General features: G+C 58.2%; 2 protein-coding genes across 3 annotated transcripts in view; one reads left to right on the forward strand and one right to left on the reverse strand.

The window, feature by feature from the left end:
- TECR (trans-2,3-enoyl-CoA reductase) overlaps positions 1-16,969 on the reverse strand; it is a 28,403-nt gene that overhangs the window by 2,042 nt on the left and 9,392 nt on the right. Inside the window, exons 2-3 of one of the 2 annotated variants that reach the window (XM_052644228.1) lie at positions 940-990; positions 208-259 (exon numbers count right to left, since the gene is read on the reverse strand). In XM_052644228.1, coding sequence (XP_052500188.1) covers positions 208-259; positions 940-990 — 103 coding nt within the window. Of the gene's footprint in view, positions 1-207; positions 260-939; positions 1,185-16,969 lie in introns of those variants that run through there. The other variant, XM_052644227.1, reaches the window with a different exon arrangement.
- The window catches only part of DNAJB1 (DnaJ heat shock protein family (Hsp40) member B1), a 35,971-nt gene continuing 22,225 nt past the window's right edge, over positions 3,224-16,969 (forward strand). Inside the window, exons 1-3 of the mRNA XM_052644230.1 lie at positions 3,224-3,373; positions 10,416-10,565; positions 15,389-15,548. Coding sequence (XP_052500190.1) covers positions 15,467-15,548 — 82 coding nt within the window. The 5' untranslated portion in view covers positions 3,224-3,373; positions 10,416-10,565; positions 15,389-15,466. The remainder of the gene's footprint in view (positions 3,374-10,415; positions 10,566-15,388; positions 15,549-16,969) is intronic.

Consider the following 16,969-nt stretch of genomic DNA (forward strand, 5'->3'; position numbering starts at 1 on the left):
GAGGGGGATGTCCTTCTGGAAGCCCTGCAAGGGCGTTCCTGCGGGTAGCCACACGGGGGCGGTGGCCCCAGGCCAGCCCCAAGAGGCTTGGGCCACACCAGGGGCATCTCTGCAGGCCCTTGAGGGAGAGGCAGGCAGGGTGGGGTCCCACCTAGAGGCCCCTGCCCAGAGGGGTCACAGGGAGCCGTGTCTGGGCCCTGGACTTACGAGTCTTGGTGAAAAGGTTCTTGATCTCAGCAATGGTGGCTTGGGGCTCCACCTGGGGGAAACAGGCCGGAGACAAGTCAGTTGTGGCAGAGAGTTTGGAGGGCCAGGGGCCCAGGGTCTCTCCTGGGGAGGTGGGATGGACTGGGGTCCTAGGCAACTGCTATGGGAGGGGGAGGGTTGGAGACCAGGCCCCCCAACTCATCCAGCCAACACCACAACCATGGGCCGGAAGGCCATTTTAACCAGGCAGCCAGGGCGCCTCTGGACCAGCTGGGGGATGGTGTGAGCACGGAAGCCAAGCCTGCTTTGCCCCTCCTCTCCACCCCACCCACAGCTCCTCCCCGAGTGAAGGCCCTCAGTCTTTTCCAGACCCTGGGATGGGACCACCCCAGTCCCCTGGACTGGCCTCAGAAGGGGGCAGGTCTCAGGACCCCACCTCCCTCCCAGGCACCAGAGCCCTGCAGGGTCCACTGAAGCTGCGCGGCCTCCTCATGCACCAAGAGGCCAGCTCCAGACCACACCCAGGGAACAGGACGCTCTGCCCCAAGGGGCCGAGTGGCAGGGGCAGGCGCAGGGACACACCCGTCCTGCACACCCTGAAGGGCAGGGGGTGGCTGTCAGGACACAGCTGGAGGGGCATATCCATCTCCCCAGGGGCCAAGACCCCAGAAAAGGAGGAGTCCAGGCCCAGCACCCTCGGGCCCACAAAGCTGGCGCCACGGCCGGTCCTACCTTGTCCAGGAAGCACAGCTTCTCCCGGGTCTTGGCGTCCAGAATCTCCACCTCAAAGAAGAGAACGGCTTTTTTAGGTTTCTTGGTCGCTTTGGGGGGCGCAGGCCGGGGGAGGCCGTTGAGGCCAAAGCCGGGGCCGAGCCCCTGGCTGCTGTCCCTGGCCACCAGGCTCACGCTCAGGTCCATGCCTCCCCGCTCTGCCCGCAGCGGCCAGAGTCCCCAGCTGCCGGCCGTCAGCCCCCACCACAGACCTCCCCACGCGAGGCGCTCTGGGCCGGGCCGGCGCGATCAAATTCTGCCGCGGTGCTGGAAGGAAGCCCGTGCCTGCCCTGGCACTGCCAGCTTCTGTGCAGATGTAACCTGAGTGGCCCAGCAGCCACGACCCAGCTAAATATAAAACTGCCCCACCGGAGTCCCCCAGGAGCCACGCCACAGACCTCCCAGGGCGGGGGGCACCTGGGAGCAGCACCCCCAGGCCTGGGGGGTTCCGACTGTAAGGCTTTCCAGTGGACGTGGACCCCCAACAGCATGGCAGGGAGATGCCCAGGATGGGCACGGAGGCGGGTCCCAGCCCAGTGCAGAGCAAGGGCCAGTCCACCAGGAGGAGGGGGAGAGGTCAGCGGGCAGCCCAGGGCCCAGCGCAGCCCTCAAAGCTCCCTGGGCTTGGAGAAATCCCAGCTATTCTGAGAATCCGTGAGATAGATCATTCATTTCCCCTTCTGAGCTGCAAGGGACACTCTGGATTAGTTTCCTCGTGCGTTCGTGTTCCCAGGGAAGGTGACAGATTCCGGGGTTCCCAGCACAGAGAGCCTCGCTCTAAGTGTGGAAAGGGTCTGGAAATGGAGAAGCTTCCACCAAGCACCCTCAACCAGTCCTGAGACCTTGGCCCCCACCTCCATGGCCCCCTCTCCGCCTGCTTCTCATCAGGCCCACCCAGGCCTTGTTCAAGGCCACCACCAGGGCAGTCCTTCCACCACACCAGCCCAGCACAACATCTTTGTCCAGGCTCTGAGCCCCCAGAGCCCAGAGCAGACATCCCAGGCATCCCCCAGTCTCTGAGCCCCAGTCAGGGGAGCACGGGGACAATGCTGGGAGGGGCAGGGCTCCGAGGGGGGTCTGACCCACCCACCCTAAGCAGGCAGACAGAAGGCATGCCAGCCAGCAGTGAAAGGTGCTAACTTGGGGGAGCTGGAGTGAGGCCTAGCAGCCCCAGCCTGTCATAAAAGGTCTGAGGGCCCCGGGGCAGGGCTTGATGCGGATCTTATCAGACACCCAGCAGGACTGGGTCTGACCCCAAGTAGGCCCTTCCCGCCTGGTAGGCCCTCATCGGAGGCAGCATGGAGAAAAGGAGAACGTGGAACCCAGGGCAGGGCCCTGAACAAGGCTCTCTGAGGGCACACCCACCCAGCCAGGGACCCCCCCCCCCGCCCCCGCCCCAGGGAAAGGGTTCCTCTCTGACACCCCCTACTGCCAGTAGGAGAGGCAGGGGCTCAGCAGGCGGCACACAGGACTGATCCCAGGCTTCTCTCTCAGTCCCACCCTGGGGGCAGGTAGGAAGGTGTGTACCTTGAGGGGCTGGCATGGTGCCTAACAGACCAGACGTACCCCAAAACGTCAGGATGTGAGGAGACCCCGAGGGCCTGCAAAGAGGGAAAGGGGATGGGCCTGGGTTCAGATCCTGGCTCCCCGCGCCAGCCAGGGGTAGCTGTAGGCCTGTGTGTCCATCCATGCTTCACCTGTCCCTCATCACGGGCCGAGGGCAGGAGAGTCCAGAGCCCAAGAACTGCTGGCCAGCACTCCTGTCACCATGCTAGAGCAGGAGCCTGCCATCACCTGGGGCAGGCTACTGAACACCTCGGAGTCACACAGATGACACAGTCAGACAGGAGGGCCAGGAGGAGGGGGCTGGTTGTGCCCCCCAAGCAACTAGCCCCACCCAGGGGACTCCCGGGAGAGGGGAGGGGCACAGGCGAAATGTGCCAGAAAGGGCAATGACAGCAGGTCCCTGAGCGGGCAGAGGGCCTGCGGCCCCGTGGCTGCAGGCATATTAATAGTTGCCGGGTCCCCGGTGGCAACACCCACATGTCTTCGGGACCCGTGTGGTCTGCAGGAGGGCTGCACCGTGTCTACTGGGAGAGCAGGCCTCCGAGTTCCTGCTGAACCACTCAACAGCTTAAAATACAACCAGCCCCTCTCCCGGCCGGCCAGCTGCTGGGGGAGGGCTGAAATCCTACCCTCTCCCCCAAGCCGGGCACCAGACCAGGATCCGGGAGGAGACAGTGGGCCCTAGGAGCCCCGACTGGCTGCTGGGAAAGGAAGCGGGGCGGCGGGGACAGAGGCCACCCCTCCCAGCGGCCGCCGCTGCAGCTGCCGCCACCACTACCACTGCCGCGGCCGCACCCAGGCTGCAAGGAGCAGCGGCGCCCTCGCGGAGGTAAGCCCGCCCAGGGCGGGGGGGGGGGAGCATGCAAGGCCCCCAGCCTGCTGGGGAGGGGGCGGCCCCAGCTCAGGGCCACTGTGGCTGGTTGCGTCCTCCTTTCTCATGTCCTGTCCCCCAAACCTCCACCCCAGAGAGGTCTGCAAGGCTCTGGGAGGGCGGGCAGGGGCGGGGGGGTGGGGGGGACCTATTTTGCAACTGTCTGTGCCTCTGCAATTACTTCAAGAAAGGTAAATTTTTAAAGTTTAAAAGCCAGGTAGGAGAATACACACACACACACACACACACACACACACACACACACACACACACACACACACACACACACACACACACACACACACACACACACACACACACACACACACACACACACACACACACACACACACACACACACACACACACACACACACACACACACACACACACACACACACACACACACACACACACACACACACACACACACACACACACACGTATGCCAGGTGAGAAAAGCCAGACACAAAGGGGTCGCCTGTTCCTGTGAAATGTCCAGAACAGGTAAACGGAAGCAGACACACAACAGCATGGTCACACAACAGCATGGTGGGAGGGGGAGGGGAATGTCAGCTAATGGGGACCTGTCTCCTTCTGGGGTGACAAGAAAGCTGTGGAGCGAGACAGAGGCTGCCCAACACTGTGAATGTACTGAATGCTGCCGAATCACTTATTTTTTAATGGTTAACTGCATGTTATGCGAAATTCACCTCAATAAAGTAGGTTTTTTTGGGGGGGGTGGGTGTATAAACCAGTTTTAATTACCCGGAAAAAGAAAAGGTAAGAGGCAAGGAGCAGCAAAGTCTCCCCACGACCCCACCCCACCCATGAGGGCCTAAATGCGGGGAACCCCACCATGCACTTCCAATCTTCAGCTCCTGAGTTACCCCCCACTGCACCCCTCCCCACCCTCTGCTCTGTGCCAAGCACGCTCTCACCCCCATGCCTGTCACATACACACCCCTGTGCCCGGACCTGAAGCCAGCCTGGGTGGGGGCCCAGGAATGGGGTGAGGTGGCCCAGGCGGCTGCTGAGCAGAGATCCTGAGCACAGAAGAGAAGGCAGCCGGCTCAGGACGCCCTCACCAAGGGAGAAGGCAGGTGAGGGGCAGGGAGGAGTGGGTGGCAGAAGTTCCTGAAAGGGGGGCATCTCCTCCTGTCCGCATGGAGGGAAGGGGCTGGGGGGACATGGAGCAGGGTGAGAGCTTGAAGGATGAATGAAACAAAGCCCATCAGGCTGACCTGAAGTCTGGGCACTGGTGAGGCAGGGGGTGTGGCCCCAAAGCCTCCGGCACTATGGCCAGGCAGAGGACAAGGGCACAGCAGGAGTCTGACCTGGGGCACAGGGGACAAGCTCAGCGATGGCGTCACCCAGCCTGGGAGGAATTCTCACTCAGAGGCCCCAGGCTCTGGGTTCCAGCCAACAGCAACCAGTGGGAGCACAAGGTCAGGGCTGGTGAGAGGGGACTGTCGGACAAGGGGCAGGGTGCTGCCCACCCTGTAGGAGGGGTGGGGGCGGGGGGGAGGCTGCAGACTTGCCCTACCCCAGGGGAGTACCCAGAGACACTGCCAGGCAGTGGGGCCCACCATTTTCCCCGCCTCCGTGGAAATGGGCAGATGCCGCTGATCAAGGCTGCCATTGTAGAAAGAGGGGCACCCACTCCCTGAACACCTGTTTCAAGCTAGCTCGAGGGCCAGAGCCTCAGGGGAGCAAGGCTCCTGGGGTGATCCCCACGTGGCAGATGAGGAAACCAGGCTTGAGAGCAGGACAGGCTCGGGGCCTTTGCACATGCAGCTCTCAGTACCAGCGCAGCTCTCCCCCAGACCCCATGGGGCTCTCCCTCGCAACCTCAGCAAGGTCCCTCCTGACCATCAACTTAAAATAGCAACACAGACATTTACCATCTGCCGCCTACTGGATGGTCAGCTCCAGGGGGCGGGGACTGTCCTGTCCTCAGCCCTTCCCCGGCACCTAGAACACAGCCTGGGAAGAGCTGTGCTCTGAAAACACCTGTGGGAGGCCCCCTGCCCAAGGCCACGGAGCTGGGGCTTAAAGCCCCTTCCCCACCAGCCTCTGAGCCAAGGCCTTTCCCTCACCCCTCCATCACCACACTTGGGAGAAGGGGGGCCTGCCCACCACACCAGACCCCAGAGCAGGAGCTGCTGCAGGGAGCTTTCCCCAGCCTCATTCCAAGGAAGCCTCTGTGAGGCCTGCAGGACACCGCCCAGCTCCTGCGGGGCCCAGCATTCTGGCGGCCAGACCCTCCTCCCAGGCTCTGGGGCACCACTGACTGAAGGAAAGGGTCAGCAATGAGCCTGCTCTGGCTCCAAGGGAACCCTCTATTTTCCTTCACCAGCACCCCCAACACAGGAGCTCCCCGCTGATAGGTTCCACACACCCTGCCTGCAGGCAGCACCACAGGCCCAGCAGCCCCTCACAAGGAGGCGCTGAGGTCAAAAAGACTCACCTATTTCCCGGCTGTGTGGCGCTGGGAAAGTTACCCAACCTCTCTGAGCCTCCATCTTCTCAGCTACCAAGTAGGCCGCCCTCACCTGCTATCTCACAGGGTTACTCTAAGGCTTACAGGTAATCACCACCACCATTCTAGTCTGTATGTGCTTGGGGGGGCGGGGGGCGGGCAGGAACAGAGCACAGCGGCGAACTCTATACCGAGAGATGAGGGGAAACCAGAGAACGGGGGATCAGGAGTGGGGAGGACAGCCATTTTAGACAGAGTGGGCAGGGAAGGCCTCCCTGAGAAAGCACATAAACATGTCCAGTCTAGAATAACTCTCACAGAAAAGTAAACGTTATCAGGCCGATACTACCAAAATACAAGCAGCAGACACACGGGGTGCCAGGCCTCTTTCCTCCAAAACCTGACGATGACCCTGAAGGGGCCCGACCACACCAAGGTCAGAGGGTGGTGCGAGGAGCTGGTGACATTGAGCCCGAACCCTAACAATAGCAAGACACGTGCGGATGGCGGAGGCGGGGCGGCCGCAAGCGCGGCTGCCCTAGCTCAGCACCAGCGCTCCAGAGTCAGCAGCTGCGGACGCCGCCGCGCTCTCCACTGCCCCCTTGCGGCCGCGGCCCGAAGGGTGCGCACAGCAGCCGGCACTCCAGGTGAATGACCCGGGGGCCTCCGTCCACGGCAGGAGGAGATCAGAACGTGCACGAACTCTTCTCCCACTCACCAGCCAGGCGGCCTCGGGGAGCCACCACCTCACGCTCAGTCCTTCGTTCACGTACCCCTTCCTGCCTCCCCACTTCCCACGGGCAGTGCCGTGACCAAAACCGAGTCCCTGCCTTCACAGGAGCTGCATGCGTTCTGGCGAGGGCAGGGCACAGGGAGACAGATGATCAATAGTGCCATGTTTTAAACCAAGAGTTGTGGAGAAAAACAGAGAACGGGGGTGGCGTGGGGGAGTCAGGAGCGGGGAGGATGGCCACTTCAGAGTTGTCAGGAGGCCAGCCAGTGGAAGTGGGAACACACACGGCCACGAAGTCAAGCGTTCCAGGCAGAGGGAACAGCAAGTGCAAAGGCCCTGAGACTGCACCAGCGTGTCTAACTCATTGCTGACCGAGGGGTTTTTGCAGAAACTAACGCCTGTGGCTGGTGACCTGTTATGTAAGTGATACTCATCTGTCTCTGATCAATAACCGGCAACAAAAGCTGTATTAGTATGTCCCTGACCAGCATAATGCAAGCAGCAGAGCCGGTGTGGCAGAAGCAGAGTGGGGAGGGGAGAGCAGGAAGGCACGAATGGGGAGTGAGGGGCCTGATCACAGTGGGGCGAGCAAAGGCGCCGGCACTGCGGGCCACAGGAGGGACTCTGGCTATTAGTGACGCAGGTGGGAGCCACGGAGAGGTCTTGAGCAGGGGAGGGGTGTGACCTGATTCACGTGTTCAGAGGCACCCCCTGCAAAGGGAGAGACCAGGGCAGAGGCACCGATGGGGGCAGGAGCAGGGAGGTGACCATGGAGGGAGTTAAGTGGTGGACAAGCCACAAAGACGGAGTGACCACATGTGCTGAGGGTCTGGATGTGGGGGTGAGAAGGGAGGGACTCTGAGGTTCTGACCTGGGCCTCAGAAAGGAGAAGCACCAAGCAGGAGGGTGGCAGGAAGGGGAGGCACCACCTAAGCCCGGGCTGGACGAGTCTGCAACTGCTGCTTTACCCCGTGGGAGCTGCCACCCAGGGCAGGGCACACGGCCCAGGCGCCAGTGCGCAGGAGGGCTCTCGAGCCAGAAGCCAGGCCCCACTCTAGCTTCTGTTTCCCCATTTTCATTAACACAGCTGGGCCCAGTGTCCCTCTGGCCCCTCCCGGATGTAAACAAGACCCGGGGACCCCAAGGCAGTCTACATCCCAGGCCCAGGCCTGAGAGTCAGCGTGGACTCCAGGTCACCCTCATCACCTCCCGGCTCCGTGTGTCCCACAAGGGAACCCTCCCAACAGGAGTAAGAACTGAGCTGCTATCCAGGCACCTCTCCTCACCCCCCTTTATAGTCCCCAGGGCGGCCGAGGGCGCAGGCGCCATTAACTCCATCTCATGGGGAAGCCAAGTTCCGAGGGGTGCTCCCAGCTCATGCAGCAGTAAACTGACCCCAGACTGCCCACCACACAGACTTCTGGAGCTGTGCCCCCAGCAGGCACATGCCCTGGGGAGACCCCCAGGCAGCAATGGCACAGGCCCCCTGTCTAGAGCAGGCTCTCAGGGACCCCACAGGGGCTGCCTGCTGGAGAAGGGCCCTTCGACCAGGCCGCCTTGTACTGGGCAGCCTGGCACATCCCAGCCGGTGCCAGTGCTGCAGGCAGGACTGTCGGGGGGGTGAGGGGAGGCTCCCGAGGCTGGGGCACAAGAGGCCTGCGGTGGGCACAAGCCCTGCTCAGTGCAGCCTCGACTCCAGGTAAAGGGGCAGAGGGCTCCGTGGGCAGAGCCACTAACCTGGGCTCTCCCAGCCCCACAGGCCCCACACAGGGCACAAGGGCGAGACCACACTCAAAGGATGGATGGAGGCCTGGCCCTGAGCAGCGTGGACCAGACCAGCTTATCCCATTCACTAATGCAGAGTCTTGAACACGTTCACCTAGACTCGGCGGCTCAGCGCTTTCAGCTCCCTCTCCCTTCCACTTTCCAGAAATATCGAAGTCACACTACTCCTGCCAGGGCAGCTGAGAAGACCTTGGGCTCAGCTGCCAACGCACCTGCTGGGCCAGAAATACCTCCTTCCCCAGTGGCTTCGGCTCTTGACCCCATTTCTCTGAGGTGCCCGGAGGCACTGCACAGCCTCCCTGAAGTGCTGCAGTGGGGAGGTGGGGAATGTCACCCAGGGTAGGAAGGGCAGAGAGACTGATCCCCACTCCCAGGGCCTCAAGCGGCCAGCTCCTGCCTCCCGCCCCTGCTGGCCAGACGATTAATGGCAGGGTCTGAATGCCAATGTCCCTGGGCTCTGGGATCCAAGGCCAGAAGCTGGCGGAGGCCCCCATAGCCCAGTAGTAGCCAGCCTTGCAGGGCATTCTCTGGGCGCCCAGATGCCCCGGCTGGTTGCTATGACCACAGAAGGCCCAAGATGAAGGAGCTGGAGCAACACAGCGAGACTCTGGGTCTGGGGCCCGAGAGGGCCACCACACTCTTTGACCAGCAGCCCACTAGTGCCCACAGCTCAGACCCCTTCCGGGGGCAGTTACAGGCCTCCGGGGCCTCCAGAGGGCGCTGTCCTGGACAGAGCTGCACTGTGAGGGCCCATTTCATTGGCAGTGCCGCCTCTGGTATGGTCTATCAGATGCTTGCTTACCCTGTGCTGAGATCTTTACCTGCACAATCACCTGGGCCTGTACACTAAAGACTGTAACCCCAGCGAAGCAGCCCAGAAAACCAGGGCTGGGAAAAGGGGGTGCTCTTGCCTGAGGCACAGAACTAGGTCAGAGCCAGCCAACTTGGGCCCAAAGAATCCCATTGCCCACCCTCACACACAAAAAAGAAACCACTTGCATTCTGGAGAACAGGACTAAATGCTAAAGAAAAGAAAGGGAGAGCAAAGCCTGGACCTGATTATCTGGAAAGCACCTTGCTCCTTGCTGACATTAAGTTCCAGAGGTCTGGATTCTGCAGAACAAGTCACCTCCCCAGGAAGAGTCCTTGGGAGGCTGATCTGTTCGACTCCGGGCCCCTGCTTAGCCAGGAGATGCCAAGGGCAAAGGGCCTGTCACCCCAACACCACCCAGAGGGGCACAGGCAGGGTCAGCAGCTGTTTGCAGTTTTCTGCCACAGGCTAAAGCCACCAATGAGCTTGGAAAACCAGTGCCGTGGGGGTGGGGAAGCTGCAGAGACCACAGGCAGACCAGCCTCCATTCCTGCCTGGGCCCTGACACAGGAATGCTCGCAAGAGGGCCTGACAGAGTGCATCCCCGTGGCAGGTGTGGCAAAGGGCCCCGCTCAGTGACCCTGAATCCTGCCCACCTACGAAGCCCACCTCAAGAGCCCTGACCTGGACAATGCAGATGAGAAAATAGGGACCACTGATGGAGAGTCAGGCACCCACAGCTTCCAAAGTTCCCAGCGACAGATGGAGGTGGCCAACTCACCCTGGGCTGCCTCAAACAGGCTCTTGCCCTTTGGACGATGCCCCAAACCCTTATCACAACAGACAGACGGCCTGACTGACATGCCCTCGAAACTCTCAGCCAACCCCTCCAGTCGCTCCCTACCCAGTCCCTGCCCCCTCCCTCAGCCGACAAGCAGGGTGCCAGCACCCAGCCTCCACCAGCTCAAGCTGACCTTGTCACCCCACTTTACAGACAGGGCAGCAGAGGCTCAGGAGTCACAGGCTCCAGGGGCAGGGCCCCACCTGTTTTTGCTCCTTAGAACTGAATGCTCATCCTCCAGAACTGTCCCTGGCCCCAAACCCTGGGAGGACAGCCCAGATCTGCAACCCTGCACACCCTGGCCATGTCAAGGTTGGTGACCACATCTGGTCTCTGCATCTCCGGCAGGAAGGCGCGGTCGGGCCAGGGAGCTGGAAGAGGAGGAGACGCTGGAGCCCTGTGGACGCAGGCTAACAACACGCTGACCAGCAGGGGGCGCTCGTCCAGGCTGACTCCCGACCTGCACCCAACACGCCCAGCCCCAGGCGCAGCAGGCAGGTCAGTTTTGCGCGACAGCCCAGTCTGAGACCCACGTGGCCGGCCTTAATGCCCACAGCAGCAGCAACAGCTAACACCTCCTGTATACTCACAACGTGCAGGCGGGGAGGCAGGTCCTGACACAAATTATCTCCTTTACTATGACTCTTCTCTTCCAGGTGAGGACACTGAGACTCACTCACTGTAAAAGCAGTGACTGAATAGTGACTAAATACCTACTACATGCCAGGCACTGTCAGGGGCTCTGGGGGTTCAGCCCTGGAAGGACAGCCAGGAATCCTTACCCATGTGGAACTGACATTTTAGCAGGGAACACAGACCATAAAATAGTTAAAGGGACTTCCTTGGCCTCCAGAGGTTTAGACTCCATGCATACACTGTAGGAGACATGGGTTTGATCCCTGGTAAGGGAACTAGGATCCTACATGCTGCATAGCACGTCAATAAATAAATAAAACAGGACAGGGAGTGGCAGGTGTAGGGAGCCGGCAGTTTGACATAAAGTGGTCAAGAAAGATCTCCCCGAAAAGATGTTGAGCCAAGCCCTGAAGGTGGTTAAGGAAAGGGCAGTTTAGAGATCGGAGAGCCTCCATGCAGAGGAATGCCCTGTGCAAAGGTCCTGAGGTGCCGCCTGCTCAGTGTGCTTACGCAACAAAGCCAAGGCTCCTGTGGTTGGGGATCGGGGTAGTGGGGGGAGGAGAGGAGGTGAGGACAGGGAGCTGATGGCTCATGCAGGGTCTCCCAGGCCCAGTGAGGATTGTGGCTTCTACTCTGACTGAAGTGGAAGCCATGGGGGTTCTGGGCAGCGGAGGGATGTGACCTGATGAGTTCTTAAAGGACCCCTCTGGACTATATATGCGGGAATAAGGATGGAACCCGGAAGACCAATAAGAAAGAAGTTATCAAGATAAAGGATGGCTTAAACGAAGGGGCCAGCAAACTATGGCCCACAGATTAATTCTGGCCCACCACCTGTTTTTGTACAAGCTAAAATGATTTCTACACTTTTAAGTGGTTAAGAAAAAACTCAGAAGCCTATTTCATGGCACATGGGAATTATATGAAATTCAAATTTCAGTATCCACAAAGTTCACTGGAACGCAGCCACGCTCGCTGGTTGACAGATCATCCAGGGCTGCTTCTGTGACAGCCGCAGGGTTGAGAAGCCGTCAAGAGGTGGTATGGCTGGAAAAGCCTAGGGCATTTACCATCTGGCCCTTCCCAGGTAGAGTCTGCCAATCCCTGGCCTGGGCCTCATGATGGCAGCAGAGCTGATGAGAAGCAGTTATATTCCACAGGTATTCCCAAGGCAGAGAGACATGATTTGCCGACTCCTGGACATGAGGCATGAGGCAAAGAGCTGAGTCAAACAGCCTGGGGCCTGATGATGAGAAGCCTGGAACTGCCATTAACTGGCAGGGGTGGGTGTGGGGAAGTGGGAGGCACGCAGAATATGCAGGCTGAGGTTGGGCTGAGGGGTGGGGGGAATCCAGGCTCAATTTTGGACATGTTAAGTCTGAAATGCTGACTGAACACCCCAAAAGAGCCGGCTCACTCAGAAACCCCACTCCTCCTTCCTGTAATCACGTGGAAGCTTCTGTGAGCAAACTGGGCGCTCTATGAACTCTTTGGTCATGTATGGGGCTTCCCAGGTGGCTCAGCGGTAAAGAACCCGCCTGCCAATGCAGGAGTCCCAGAAGACGTGGGTTCGACCGCTGGGTTGGGAAGATCCCCTGGAAGAGGAAATGGCAACCCATTCCAGTATTCTTGCCTGGGAAAATTCCATGGACAGAGGAGCCTGGCAGGCTACAGTTCATGGGGTCGAAAAAGAGTCAGACTATGACTGAGTACATGAGCACGCACACATATCCCTAAAATAATTTTGCTAATTGAATGCATCCCCCAACACATTTTTAAGTTGACAATACTTTTTCACCTGAGCTTGAACAGCTGCAAAAGATGTCATTTCCAGCCTACTGCAGATATTGCAAATTCTATATGAAATTTATGGGGCTCTGTTAAATCTCACCAGGGTCTAAATACCTAAGTAGCTTCCTATCTACCATCATTCCACTTTAAAAAAAAAAAAAGGCTATAAACAAGCTCCTTAGTATTTGCTCCTTTTTTGCCTTGAAGTTGAATTCTATTCGCTACCCTCCTGCATTGAATTTTATTCAAATACAGGATCACGACTGCAGGTTTGTGGGGTGTTTTCTTTTTGGCTGTGCTGGGTCTTCGTTGTGACTCACCAGTTACTTCCAGTTGCAGAGCACAGCAGCTACGCTTTGTGGTGGTGCTCGGGCTTCTCACTGCAGCGGCTCCTCGTGTTGCGGAGCACGGGCTCTAGAGCGCGTGGGGCTTCAGTAGTTGTGGCACATGCGCGTCCTTGCCCCCAAGGCATGTGGGATATTCCCGGACCAGCGATCGAATCTGGCAGGCTGATTCTTAACCACTGGATCACCAGGGAAGTCCCCGATTGAAGGTTATTACTGCGCATCATATCTACTGCTCAAATCAAAATTAAATTCCTTAAAAACATTTTTATGACCTAAGGCTAGATGGTAAATTGTCTGTCTACAATGCGAGAGACCTGGGTTCGAACCCTGGGTTGGGAAGATCCCCTGGAGAAGGAAATGGCAACCCACTCCAGTACTCTTGCTTTGAAAATCCCAAGGACGGAGGAGCTTGGTGCAGGCTACTGTCCATGGGGTAGCCAAGAGTCGGGCACGACTGAGCAACTTCACTTTCTTTCACTTTCACTTTAAGGCTCTAAGTGTAAAGAGAAAATCCTTCAGGATGAGTTATCATTACATTATCAGCTAAACATAAACTATGAACCATCAACAACCATCATTAAACATTAACCATAAACAGTAGGTTATCAGCACTGTGTCTCTAGATGGCATGGATATACCATTTTCCCAATCAGTTCATATAGCCAAGGTGACTATTTCTTATTGCTAGAATGAGACAGAGCTTTTATTCTGACATCTCTTTATTCAAGTAAACACTAAGAAGCCATATTCACATAAATAAGCAGATGAGTAAAGGCAGGGTCTTGTTAAAGCAAAAAGTCCCCAATTCTGTGAACTCCTTCTGAGTTACTGGTCCAAAGTCTCATGGGGACCTAGTCTCAGAAATATCTGTAAGGTCTTCCAGCTACCGTTAGGCACCATTCCACTGTTTTTCTGAAAGCAGTGACTTGTGACCTGGCCCCAGGGCCTGGCATTGCTCACTTTCTCAGCCCTGCACAGGTCCCCAAGAACGTGCAGTACGGCAGGCACTGCCCAGTCAGGGTGTGAGAGAAAGTCTGTATCCCAATCCAGTCTCAGCACCAGGGGCTGCCAGGCTCCCAGGCAATACGTGGCCCAGAGGAACTCCAAGCAAGCCCATCAAACCTTCCCGTACATAAGCCAGAGGGCTCTGCCCCACAGCGATCCCGCTCCCTGTGCTCCTTGCAGACGCCTGGCCCGCGCCAGGGAGCCCACAGAGCCCTGGGCGCTGTGTCCAGTGCCCAAGCAGAGCCAGGAAGGGGTTCCTACACAGAGACCTGCGAAGGGCTCAGCCACACACGGAGGGCATCTCAAACCCCCAAGAACCCCTTCTGCTGGCTGAGAAGTTCCCGTTCTTCATCTGCTCAGGCAACACTGACTGAGCCCCTCGCTGTGCCAGGCCTGTGCAGGGTGCTGAGCTCGATGATGAACAGAAAGACCTGTGTGCAGCATGCCAGGCACTGGCCCAGATGCTGGGATACCATGGCCAAGCGACCCCCCAAGCCCCTGCCCCAGCCCACTGGGTCTGCTCAGGCTCAAGGGGAACACGAGCAAAGAATCTATTACGTAACACGAGGTCAGGATGAACCAGCTGCTGGGAAGAGAAGAGCTGGGCAGGGAGCCCAGAGGACTACAGGAGGCGGTCAGGAAAGGCTTCTCTAAGGATATGAGACTTAAGCCAAAGTGATGGCCAGCATGAGGCTCCCGGAAGAAACTGCAAAGGCCCCAGGGCAGCACACAGGTTGGCAGGGCTCAGGAACACCCGAAGACTGGCTGCAGCACCATGTGCTCAAAGGCGCGCAGCTGCGGAGCAGGCTCGGAACGGAGGCCGAGACAGTCCCAGGTGTGAGTCCAGGGATGGGCGGTTGCAGAGTGCCGCAACCCGGTTTGGTCTGAGAAGGAACCCTCTTGCTGCTCGGGACAAGCGTGGAAGCAGTGACAGTCTTGCAGACAACCCAGGCCAGAGACCCTGGGGGCTTTGATGGGAGCATGAAGGCGGCAAGCACTGAGAAAGACGCACTAATTCCTGGATCCTGAAGTGTCACTGATTCAAAACAAGCTGCCAAGTCTTTTTTTTTTTTTTTGAGGGGGAACACATATGCCAACATTAGATAAATGGGTGGACAGATACAAATTGTAAGATGCATCCCAACTTCAGGAACATGAAAATGCTGAGGGGGAGAGATGTACAGCGTGGGACAAAGAGAGGAGAGTAATTAACAAGTGAAAGACGACTCTGATGGAGGAGGGCAGGGTTTCTGGAATACTGAACAGGCCTAGCCGTGTCCATAAAGGGGAAGGTAGTTTAAGAGAAAATGCTCAGCTACAGCTATTGCAGGAGGGGCGCTGGAAGCTGCCCTTGGCTGCCTGTCCCCTGTCCAGTGTCACCTGTGAGCAGCTTCGCAGGTCAAGACCCTCAGAGCCTCCCCCAACCCCACAGGGCTCAAACAGCTCAGCTCCAGCAGACAGAGTGAAATGAAGCAAGAGGAAATGAGCCCCGGAGTCTTCACACAGACACCCCTCCCCACGCTTTCTCCCCGGATGGTGCAGGTTCCCAGGCCCAGCTGGAGAGATGGGAAATGCTGCCATCCACCGAGGCCCCCAGCGAGCCAGGATGCGGTGCTCAGAATGCGTCCAGTCACAGGGCCCACTTCTCAGATGGCGCCTGGAGGAGCCTGGCAGGAAACATTACTGGGGCCAGCCCGTCAAGGTTAGTGCTTCCTGTAGAATTTCCATGTCATCCTTACATGAACACTCAGGGTTCAAGTAACTTGGAGTCAAAAACAGGGGGGCGGAAATGGCCAAGTTCCAAAGTACCAAAAGGTAAGCAGGCGCCCATGCTAACGCAATGGAGCTACAAGTGCTCTCAGTTAAATCCACCAGTTCCAGGGAACTGCCAGGCACCCTGCAAGCTGGAGGATCCTCCTGATTGCTGGGTGTGGGACAGTTTGGGGGAGACATGGACGATGCAGCTAACTGCCTGAGCCCGCCCAGCCTGTTCTCGTGGGTCTCCAACAGGCAGGGACACAATCACTTGATCCACAGTGGGGGTGACAGAGGACAGCCTCACACTAACAGCTCTCTGAAGGTGCTAAGTGCCACTCGGAGAACCAAAACAGGAGCGCTGAGAAGGTGACAAGTGTGGCCTGGGTGGCCCAGAAGGAGCCTTTCGGAGGAAGTGACATTCAAGCTGAGACCTGAATGGCGGGATCAGAGGATGGCGCGAGCAGAGCTGCCTCTCCGGAATCTGGCCAGCACTGGGATTTCCCAGCTCAACCCCAGCCTGTCCCTCTGTGGATACCACCTCCAGCCAGGAGACTGCAGGAGATCTGATCCTCCGGAGTGGACTCAACAACACACTGTTTCAGGCTATACGTATCTTCCCAAGAACTCTGCCGTTACCCTCACACCACCCCACCGGACAGGCTCTGCAAACCGCAGGGATATTACTGGGGCCTGCCCGTCAAGGTTAGTGCTTTCTGCAGAATTTCCATGTCATCCTTACATGAACACTCAGGGTTCAAGCAACTTGGAGTTGAAAAGCATCAATTCGGCAACTCCTCCAACCCACCCCTCTTCTTCTAGATTAGCTTCTTGAGGTGTCCTGGGAGACCGCTTCTCCTAACAAGAAGACCAGAAGCTACAGCTCTTGGACCCCCTCAAGTTCAACCTGCTTCCGGTTGCTCTATGAAGCCCCAGATGCTAGGCTTAAACTGTGTGTGTGTCCTCAGTCTAACTCTTTTCAACCCCATGGACTGCAGCCCACCAGGTTCCTCAGTCCATGAGATTCTCCAGGCAAGAATACCAGAGGGGCTTGCCATTTCCTCCTCCAGATCTTCCCAATCCAGGGATCGAATCTACGTCTCCCGTGTGATTGGCGAGCAGACAGTTTACCACTGCTCTCCCCACCAGCTTGAAAGACCCACTCCCACCCAAAGGACAGGCACCGTTCCCTCAGGCGCCTCACACAATGGGCATGGTCCCCAGCCATTGCTCCCTGGTCCTTTAAAAGAGGAAAACAAAAATTCAGAAGGCCCCGAGACTGCAAGAACTCTGCAGTCTCCCGGGCTACCTGAATGGCCCATGAGCTCTGCTTACATAAGAGACTGGTTCGAGCAGGGACAGGGGCAG

The sequence above is a fragment of the Budorcas taxicolor genome, chromosome 7, assembly GCF_023091745.1.
Source record: "Budorcas taxicolor isolate Tak-1 chromosome 7, Takin1.1, whole genome shotgun sequence".
NCBI lineage: Eukaryota > Metazoa > Chordata > Mammalia > Artiodactyla > Bovidae > Budorcas > Budorcas taxicolor.